The 11020-nt window shown below is 37.2% G+C and overlaps 1 protein-coding gene across 1 annotated transcript; it reads right to left on the reverse strand.

The window, feature by feature from the left end:
- Window positions 1–846: 846 nt before the first annotated feature.
- Window positions 847–10432, reverse strand: LOC306989056 (uncharacterized protein; the record flags this gene model as incomplete). Its single annotated transcript, XM_079594375.1, has 10 exons — window positions 847–851; window positions 934–981; window positions 2694–3071; window positions 3602–3658; window positions 3845–4225; window positions 8199–8576; window positions 9077–9133; window positions 9320–9700; window positions 10227–10274; window positions 10402–10432. 10 exons carry the CDS (start codon window positions 10430–10432, stop codon window positions 847–849), a joined length of 1764 nt encoding a protein of 587 aa, XP_079450501.1.
- Between the last annotated feature and the right edge of the window lie 588 nt (window positions 10433–11020).

Here is an 11020-nt window from a genome sequence, read left to right on the forward strand (position 1 = left end):
CTTTTCCCGCCCAAATTTGAAAAAATACCTGAGTGAAGGCTTCCAGTGCTGGTCATGTGTGTGGTGCTCTCTTCTGTAAAGGGAAAAAAATAGTGTGTTTTTCTTTTCTTTTTTTCATTTAAACTGCCAACTCATATATGCACACAGTGATGGTCCACCTTTTCAGTGGCCTTTTTCCCGCCCAAATTTGAAAAAAAATACCTGAGGGAAGACTTGAACTGGTGGTGGTCATGTGTGTGGTGCTCTCTTCTGTAAAGGGAAAAAAAATGTTTTGCCATTTTACTTGACAACTCTGATATGCCTACAGAGCGCAACAGTGATCGTCTACCTTTTCAGTGGGTTTTTTCCCGCCCAAAATTTTTTCAACTATACCTGAGGGAAGACTTGAACTGGTGGTGGTCATGTGTGTGGTGCTCTCTTCTGTAAAGGGAAAATAAATAGTGTGTTTTTATTTTCTTTTATTCATTTAAACGGCCAACTCATATATGCATACAGTGATCGTCCACCTTTTCAGTGGCCTTTTTCCCGCCCAAATTTGAAGAAAAAAAAAATACCTGAGGGAAGACTTGAACTGGTACCTGAGAGGTGGCTTGATCCGGTCATATGTGTGGTGCCCTTTTCTGTAAAGGAAAAAAAAAGAAAGAAAGAAAAAAATATATATATTTCACATGCCTACAGTACATAGAGCAAAGGCTATTGTCCAACTTTTCAGTGGCCTTTTCCCCCCAAAAAATGGTTTCAAAAATACCTGAGGGAAGGCTTGATACAGTGTTGGTCATGTGTGTGGTGCTCTCTTCTGTAAAGGGACAATAAATATATGTATTCTTTTTTTTCCATTTCACATGACTACTCTGAAATGCCAACAGAGCGCAACAGTGATTGTCCACCTTTTCAGTGGCCATTTCCCCCCTACAAAAATTGTTTTAAATATACCTGAGTGAAGACTGGAACTGGTGGTGGTAATATGTGTGGTGCTCTCTTCTGTAAAGAAAAAGAGGAACAATTATATTGTGCTATTTTTACGTCAACTCTGATATGCCTAGAGAGCGAAACTGTGACTGTCCACCTTTCAGTGGCCCCTTTGCCCAATTTTTTTTCCAAAAATACCTGAGAGAAGGCTTCCAGTGCTGGTCATTTGTGTGGTGCTCTCTTCTGTAAAGGGAAAATAAATAGTGTGTTATTCTTTTCTTTTTTTCATTTAAACTGCCAACTCATATATGCATAGAGTGATCGTCCACCTTTTCAGTGGCCTTTTTCCCGCCCAAATTAGAAAAAAATACCTGAGGGAAGACTTGAACTGGTGGTGGTCATGTGTGTGGTGCTCTCTTCTGTAAAGGGAAAAAAAATGTTTTGCCATTTTACTTGCCAACACTGATATGCCTACAGAGGGCAACAGTGATCGTCCACCTTTTCAGTTGTTTTTTTCCCGCCCAAAATTTTTTCAAATATACCTGAGGGAAGACTTGAACTGGTGGTCATGTGTGTGGTGCTCTCTTCTGTAAAGGGAAAATAAATAGTGTGTTTTTCTTTTATTTTATTCATTTAAACTGCCAACTCATATATGCATACAGTGATCGTCCACCTTTTCAGTGGCCTTTTTTTCCCGCCAAAATTTGAAGAAAAAAAAAAATACCTGAGGGAAGACTTGAACTGGTACCTGAGAGGTGGCTTGATCCGGTCATATGTGTGGTGCCCTTTTCTGTAAAGGAAAAAAAAAGAAAGAAAGAAAAAAGAATGTATTTTTCACATGCCTACAGTACATAGAGCAACAGCTATCGTCCACCTTTTCAGTGGCCATTTCCCCCAAAAAATGGTTTAAAAAATACCTGAGGGAAGGCTTGATACAGTGTTGGTCATGTGTGTGGTGCTCTCTTCTGTAAAGGGACAATAAATATATGTATTTTTTTTCCATTTCACATGACTACTCTGAAATGCCAACAGAGCGCAACAGTGATTGTCCACCTTTTCAGTGGCCATTTCCCCCTTCCAAAAATTGTTTTAAATATACCTGAGTGAAGACTGGAACTGGAGGTGGTAATGTGTGTGGTGCTCTCTTCTGTAAAGAAAAAAAAAGGAACAATTATATTGTGCTATTTTACGTCAACTCTGATATGCCTAGAGAGCGAAACTGTGACTGTCCACCTTTCAGTGGCCCCTTTGCCCAATTTTTTTTCCAAAAATACCTGAGAGAAGGCTTCCAGTGCTGGTCATTTGTGTGGTGCTCTCTTCTGTAAAGGGAAAATAAATAGTGTGTTATTCTTTTCTTTTTTTCATTTAAACTGCCAACTCATATATGCATACAGTGATCGTCCACCTTTTCAGTGGCCTTTTTCCCGCCCAAATTTGAAAAAATACCTGAGTGAAGGCTTACAGTGCTGGTCATTTCTGTGGTGCTCTCTTCTGAAAAGGGAAAATAAATAGTGTGTTTTTCTTTTCATTTTTTCATTTAAACTGCCAACTCATATATGCACACAGTGATGGTCCACCTTTTCAGTGGCCTTTTTCCCGCCCAAATTTGAAAAAAATACCTGAGGGAAGACTTGAACTGGTGGTGGTCATGTGTGTGGTGCTCTCTTCTGTAAAGGGGAAAAAAAAATGTTTTGCCATTTTACTTGCCAACTCTGATATGCCTACAGAGCGCAACAGTGATCGTCCACCTTTTCAATGTATATATTTCAATAGAATATATTTACCTGAGCAGTATGCCACAAAGCAGAACCTCGGGTTGATGAACTCATATACATAATAATTGCCAGGGCAGGCTTTCACTTTCATTGGATTAAATTCAAAATTGCAGCAGTCATTGTTCCAGTGGCCGCAGACATGTCGGGTGACAACCCCATCCTCGACTCTTGGGTGTTGACCATTAAGCCACAGTGGAGCAACAGTGCCACAGCTCAACTGATCAACACATGTTTCTGGCATCTGAGCATTTTTACCCTCAATGAAGAGACGATACCAGCCAACAAAATTAACATTAACATCACAATGGTATAAAGAGTTATTGTTGGTTGCTCTCCAAGGCTCATCTAGGGCTGTGTAGTTGTAGCAGGGATCAATGTGGACAGCCTCTGTTACAAAAAAAAAAGTACATTATATATATATAAATTGTAAGTGTAAAGATTTTGTATAGCTACATTTCTTACAATTTATTCAAACATAAAGTGTTACAATGAAAGTTAAAATTATAAATTATTATGATAAAAATAAATGAATGAATAAATAAAAATGAAAAAAATAACTTCTACATGAAGGTCTGAAAAGGCACTTGCTGGTAAAACAGTGTGTCTGTACATTTTAGACTGTAGATTAAACAAACACATCCCTACTAAACAACACAGATTTTCAAGATACAACCCATCAAAAACAGCAACAGTCAGGTAGAGTATGGAATGCCAAAGATGTCGAAATAATAAATAAATAAATACACAAACAAAAAACAAAAAAATTGCATTCATACTTTTAATTTCGTATATGTATATTCCTTTGTATCTTTATGGATGTATTTATTTATTTTTGTTTTATTTAAATTTCTTTGAATATTTATTTATTATTTTGGCAGCTTTGTATTCCACATAGAGGGCATATCATACTACATTACCAGCCAAGGTTGTCTCTGGAGTGACAGTAGGAATGTTGATGCTATTGTTCCTGACTTCTGCAAACATTTAATGAATATTAATTAACAAACCAATACAAATATTAATTACATATGTACAAAAGGCACGTGTTAATGCATTTACTGTACATCCACAATATGCTAAAAACAGACAGATGGTCTAACAAAACACATATGTAATACAATACACAAACACATACATTGGTGAATGCAAATTATGCTTACCTGCACAGTAGGCCCCATAGCAGAAAGTTGGGCTAACAAACTCATAGACGTAGTAATTTCCTGGGCAGGCTTTAACATTAATAGGATCGGATTGGAAATAGCAGCAGTCATTGCTCCAGTGACCGCAGACACCTAGAGTGACCACTCCATCCTCGACTCGTGGATGTGAACCATTTATCCACAGTGGAGCATGAGTGCCACAGCTTAGCCGATCAACACATGTGTCTGGCATGTGAACACTCTGGCCCTGAATGAAGAGACGATACCAGCCGACCCAGTTGACATTAGTGTCACACATCAAATTAAAGGTATATCGATTGTCTGTTGCTCTCCAAGGATTGTCCAGTATGGTGTAGTTATTGCAGGGGTCAAAGGTGAGGGCTGTGAAAAAACAAAACAAAAAAACAGTTAAAAAATATATAAATTATTATTCATACAGTATATACACATGAGTTTTAATTTATACACATCAAAATTGTAGATAATTATTTCATTTAGAAAAGACAATAGAAAACAAACAACAAGTTTTGCATGATAGTTAAAACAATGTTCAGCTGATGTTTCTTTAACAGTTAAATACAATGAAATAAAAACTTCTCTCCAACCCTTCAGCAACATTACATCAATAAGTCATGTTTTGATCCAGTGTTGAATTAATCATCTAAAAGAGCCAACTTTATGTTTCCGAAATGTTTACTGTACCTCAGCACCATACTGTAAGTACTGCATGTAATATCATGTAGGCTAAATAAACCTATTCCACCAAATCAGTGCCCTCACCACAGTCTAGGGATTACGTAATGTAATCAACACGATTTTTTATTTATTTTTAGGCAAGAAACAAAAAGGATTTAGATCCATTTAAACATGTTCTGTTTGATTTCATCTACATGTTAATGATTTTCATAACTTTTAAAACACTTACCCCCGGTTTCACAGAAAAGGCTTAAGGATAGTCCCAGACTATTTCTTTGGTTACATGCCTAAAGAACGCAACAGGTATTGTTCACCTTTTTCCCAAAAAAATGGTTTCAAAAATACCTGAGGGAAGACTTGAACTGGTGCTGGTCATGTGTGTGGTGCTCTCTACTGTAAAGAAAAAAAAGAGGAAAAATTGTATTTTGCTATTTTACATTCCAACTCTGACATGCAGAGCGCAAGAGTAATTGTCTTCCTTATCAGTGGCCTTTCCACCCCACCCAAAATTGCTTAAAAAAATACCCGAGGGAAGACTTGAACTGGTGGTGGTCATGTGTGTGGTGCTCTCTTCTGTAAAAAAAAAAAGACAATTATATTTAGCTATTTTTCATACCAACTCTGATATGCCTACAGAGTGCAACAGTGATTGTCCACCTTTTTCCCCCCTCCAAATATTGTTTCAAAAATACCTGAGAGAAAGCTTGATCCAGTGCTGGTCATGTGTGTGGTGCTCTCTTCTGTAAAGAGAAAAAAAATGTTTTGCCATTTTACTTGCCAACTCTGATATGCCTACAGAGCTAAACAGTGACCATCCACCTTTTCAGTGGGTTTTTTCCCGCCCAAAATTTTTTCAAATATACCTGAGGGAAGACTTGAACTGGTGGTGGTCATGTGTGTGCTGCTCTCTTCTGTAAAGGGAAAATATATAGTGTGTTTTTATTTTCTTTTATTCATTTAAACTGCCAACTCATATATGCATACAGTGATCGTCCACCTTTTCAGTGGCCTTTTTCCCGCCCAAATTTGAAGAAAAAAAATACCTGAGGGAAGACTTGAACTGGTACCTGAGAGGTGGCTTGATCCGGTCATATGTGTGGTGCCCTTTTCTGTAAAGGAAAAAAAAAGAAAGAAAGAAAAAAATATTTATATTTCACATGCCTACAGTACATAGAGCAACAGCTATCGTCCAACTTTTCAGTGGCCTTTCCCCCCAAAAAATGGTTTCAAAAATACCTGAGGGAAGGCTTGATACAGTGTTGGTCATGTGTGTGGTGCTCTCTTCTGTAAAGGGACAATAAATATATGTATTCTTTTTTTTCCATTTCACATGACTATTCTGAAATGCCAACAGAGCGCAACAGTGATTGTCCACCTTTTCAGTGGCCATTTCCCCCCTACAAAAATTGTTTTAAATATACCTGAGTGAAGACTGGAACTGGTGGTGGTAATGTGTGTGGTGCTCTCTTCTGTAAAGAAAAAAAAGGAACAATTATATTGTGCTATTTTACGTCAACTCTGATATACCTAGAGAGCGAAACTGTGACTGTCCACCTTTCAGTGGCCCCTTTGCCCAATTTTTTTTCCAAAAATACCTGAGAGAAGGCTTCCAGTGCTGGTCATTTGTGTGGTACTCTCTTCTGTAAAGGGAAAATAAATAGTGTGTTTTTCTTTTCTTTTTTTCATTTAAACTGCCAACTCATATATGCATACAGTGATCGTCCACCTTTTTTTCAGTGGCCTTTTTCCAGCCCAAATTTGAAAAAAAAATACCTGAGGGAAGATTTGAACTGGTGGTGGTCATGTGTGTGGTGCTCTCTTCTATAAAAAAAAAAAAGGAAAATTATATTTTGCTATTTTTCATGCAAACTCTGATATGCCTACAGAGCGCAACAGTGATTGTCCACCTTTTCCCCCTCCAAAAATTATTTCAAAAATACCTGAGGGAAGACTTGAACTGGTGGTGGTCATGTGTGTGGTGCTCTCTTCTGTAATAAAAAAAAAAAAGGAACAAATATATTGTGCTATTTTACGTCAACTCTGATATGCCTAGAGAGCGAAACTGTGACTGTCTACCTTTCAGTGGCCCTTTCCCCCAATTTGTTTTTTCAAAAATACCTGAGAGAAGGCTTCCAGTGCTGGTCATTTGTGTGGTACTCTCTTCTGTAAAGGGAAAATAAATATTGTGGTTTTTTTTTCATTTCAACTGCCAACTATATATGCATACAGTGATCATACATCTTTTCAGTGGCCTTTTTCCCGCCCAAAATTGAAAAAATACCTGAGGGAAGACTTGAACTGGTGCTGGTCATGTGTGTGGTGCTCTCTTCTGTAAAGAAAAAAAAGAGGAAATATTGTATTTTGCTATTTTACATTCCAACTCTGACATGCAGAGCGCAACAGTAATTGTCTTCCTTATCAGTGGCCTTTCCACCCCACCCAAAATTGCTTAAAAAAATACCCGAGGGAAGACTTGAACTGGTGGTGGTCATGTGTGTGGTGCTCTCTTCTGTAAAGAAAAAAAAAAGGAACAATTATATTGTGCTATTTTACGTCAACTCTGATGTGCCTATAGAGCGAAATTGTGACTGTCCACCTTTCAGTGGCCTTTTTCCCCCAATTTGTTTTTTCAAAAATACCTGAGAGAAGGCTTCCAGTGCTGGTCATTTGTGTGGTACTGTCTTCTGTAAAGGGAAAATAAATATTGTGGGTTTTTTCATTTTTTTCATTTCAACTGCCAACTATATATGCATACAGTGATCATACATCTTTTCAGTGGCCTTTTTCCCACCCAAATTTGAAAAAATACCTGAGGGAAGACTTGAACTGGTGTTGGTCATGTGTGTGGTGCTCTCTTCTGTAAAGAAAAAAAAAAGAGGAAAAATTGTATTTTGCTATTTTACATGTCAACTCTGACATGCAGAGCTTAACAGTGATTGTCCACCTTTCTCCCCCCTCCAAAAATTGTTTCAAAAATACCTGAGAGAACGCTTGAACTGGTGGTGGTCATGTGTGTGGTGCTCTCTTCTGTAAAGGGAAAAATAAATGTAAAAATATATTTAGCTATTTTACATGCCAACTATGATATGCCTACAGAGAGCAACAGTGATTGTCCACCTTTTCAGTGGACTCCCCCTTGAGTATACCTGAAGTAGGGTGACCATATTTTAGTTTTCAGAAAAGAGGATGGTGGGGTGGTTTGGGTAGGTGTGGTTAAGGGGTGAATGCATAAAAAAATACTTGAAAAATGCATTTACAACCTTGCAACTATGTTATTGTACTTTAATACATAGAGTAATACATCCTTTCCATTCAACGTTTGGCCCACAACAATAGAATAATATTTATTTATTTAATTGTTTCGCTTTTCACACCTTTTACATGATACTATTTCTTTTCATGGCCATAGGTTAAAATAAATACACTACACTATTTCAATAAAAAAACACATTTTCAATGACCTTTTTCCCCCTCCAAAAATTGTTTCAAATATACCTGAGATAAGACTTGAACTGGTGGTGGTCATGTGTGTGGTGCTCTCTTCTGTAAAGGGAAAAAAAATGTTTTGCAATTTGACTTGCCAACTCTGATATGCCTACAGAGCGCAACAATGATCGTCCACCTTTTCAATGTATATATTTCAATAGAATATATTTACCTGCGCAGTATGCCACAAAGCAGAACCTCGGGTTGATGAACTCATATACATAATAATTGCCAGGGCAGGCTTTCACTTTCATTGAATTAAATTCATAATTGCAGCAGTCATTGTTCCAGTGGCCGCAGACATGTCGGGTGACAACCCCATCCTCGACTCTTGGGTGTTGACCATTAAGCCACAGTGGAGCAACAGTGCCACAGCTCAACTGATCAACACATGTTTCTGGCATCTGAGCATTTTTACCCTCAATGAAGAGACGATACCAGCCAACAAAATTAACATTAACATCACAATGGTATAAAGAGTTATTGTTGGTTGCTCTCCAAGGCTCATCTAGGGCTGTGTAGTTGTAGCAGGGATCAATGTGGACAGCCTCTGTTACAAAAAAAAGAAGTACATTATATATATATCAATTGTAAGTGTAAAGATTTTGTATAGCTACATTTCTTACAATTTATTCAAACATTAAGTGTTACAATGAAAGTTAAAATGATAAATTATTATGATTTTTTTTTTAAATAACTTCTACATGAAGGTCTGAAAAGGCACAGTGTGTCTGTACATTTTAGACTGTAGATAAAACAAACACATCCCTACTAAACAACACAGATTTTCAAGATACAACCCATCAAAAACAGCAACAGTCAGGTAGAGTATAGAATGCCAAAGCTGTCGAAATAATAAATGAATAAATACACAAACAAACAAAAAAAACTAAAAAAAATTGCATTCATACTTTTAATTTCGTATGTACATTCCTTTGTATCTTTATGGATGTATTTATTTATTTTAGTTTTATTTAAATTTCTTTGAATATGTATTTATTATTTTGGCAGCTTTGTATTCCACATAGAGGGCATATCATACTACATTACCAGCCAAGGTTGTCTCTGGAGTGACAGTAGGAATGTTGATGCTATTGTTCCTGACTTCTGCAAACATTTAATGAATATTAATTAACAAACCGATACAAATATTAATTACATATGTACAAAAGGCACGTGTTAATGCATTTACTGTACATCCACAATATGCTAAAAACAGACAGATGGTCTAACAAAACACATATGTAATACAATACAAAAACACATACATTGGTGAATGCAAATTATGCTTACCTGCACAGTAGGCCCCATAGCAGAAAGTTGGGCTAACAAACTCATAGACGTAGTAATTTCCTGGGCAGGCTTTAACATTAATAGGATCGGATTGGAAATAGCAGCAGTCATTGCTCCAGTGACCGCAGACACCTAGAGTGACCACTCCATCCTCGACTCGTGGATGTGAACCATTTATCCACAGTGGAGCATGAGTGCCACAGCTTAGCCGATCAACACATGTGTCTGGCATGTGAACACTCTGGCCCTGAATGAAGAGACGATACCAGCCGACCCAGTTGACATTAGTGTCACACATCAAATTAAAGGTATATCGATTGTCTGTTGCTCTCCAAGGATTGTCCAGTATGGTGTAGTTATTGCAGGGGTCAAAGGTGAGGGCTGTGAGAAAAAGAAAAAAAAACAGTTAAAAAAAATATAAATTATTATTCATATATACACATGAGTTTTGATTTATACACAGTACTGTATGTAATATCATGTAGGCTAAATAAACCTATTCCACCAAATCAGTGCCCTCACCACAGTCTAGGGATTACGTAATGTAATCAACACGATTTCTTTTTTATTTTTAGGCAAGAAACAAAAAGGATTTAGATCCATTTAAACATGTTCTGTTTGTTTTCATCTACATGTTAATGATTTTAGTAACCTTTTAAAACACTTACCCTCGGTTTCACAGAAAAGGCTTAAGGATAGTCCCAGACTAAAATGCAAGTTTCAGCTGTTTTAACTGAAAGCATCTTGCACTGACATATCTTAAAATAGCAGTGTTTCTCTCAACTAGTGTTGCAAGCATGTATACGCCACAGAATTAGAAAAGAAAAAATATTTTTTTTGGTTACATGCCTAAAGAGCACAACAGGTATTTTTCACCTTTTTCCCAAAAAAATGGTTTCAAAAGTACCTGAGAGAAGGCTTGATCCAGTGGTGGTCATGTGTGTGGTGCTCTCTTCTGGAAAGAAAAAAAAAAGGAAAAATTATATTGTGCTATTTTACATGCCAACTCTGATATACAGAGCGCAACAGTGATCGCCCACCTTATTAGTAGCCTTGCCCCCCCACCCAAAATTAAAAAATACCTGAGGAAAGACTTGGACTGGTGGTGGTCATCCGTGTGGTGCTCTCTTCTGTAAAGTGGGGAAAACATAGGAAAAAAGTTGTTTTTCGCTATTTAAACATGGCAACTGTGATCGTCCACCTTTTCAGTGGCCTTTTCCACCCTCCAAATTTTTCAGATATACCTGAGTGAAGACTTGATCCAGTGCTGGTCATGTGTGTGGTGCTCTCTTCTGTAAAGGGGGAAAAAATGTAAAAATATATTTAGCTATTTTTCATGCCAACTCTGATATGCCTACAGAGCGCAACAGTGATTTGTCCACCTTTTCCCCCTCAAAAAATTGTTTCAAAAATACCTGAGGGAAGACTTGATCCAGTGCTTGTCATGTGTGTGGTGCTCACTTCTGTAAAGGGAAAATCAATAGATTATTATTTTTTTAATTTATTTTACATGTCAAGTCTGATATGCCTACAGAGCGAAACTGTGAGTGTCCACATTTCAGTGGCCCTTTTCCCCAAATTTTTTTTTCAAAAATACCTGAGAGAAAGCTTGATTCAGTGCTGGTCATGTGTGTGGTGCTCTTTTCTACAAAGGGAAAATAAATATAGTTTTAAATTTTTATTATTTCACGTCAAATTTGA

Source organism: Phoxinus phoxinus, assembly GCF_949152265.1.
Source record: "Phoxinus phoxinus genome assembly, chromosome: 21".
Taxonomy (NCBI): domain Eukaryota; kingdom Metazoa; phylum Chordata; class Actinopteri; order Cypriniformes; family Leuciscidae; genus Phoxinus; species Phoxinus phoxinus.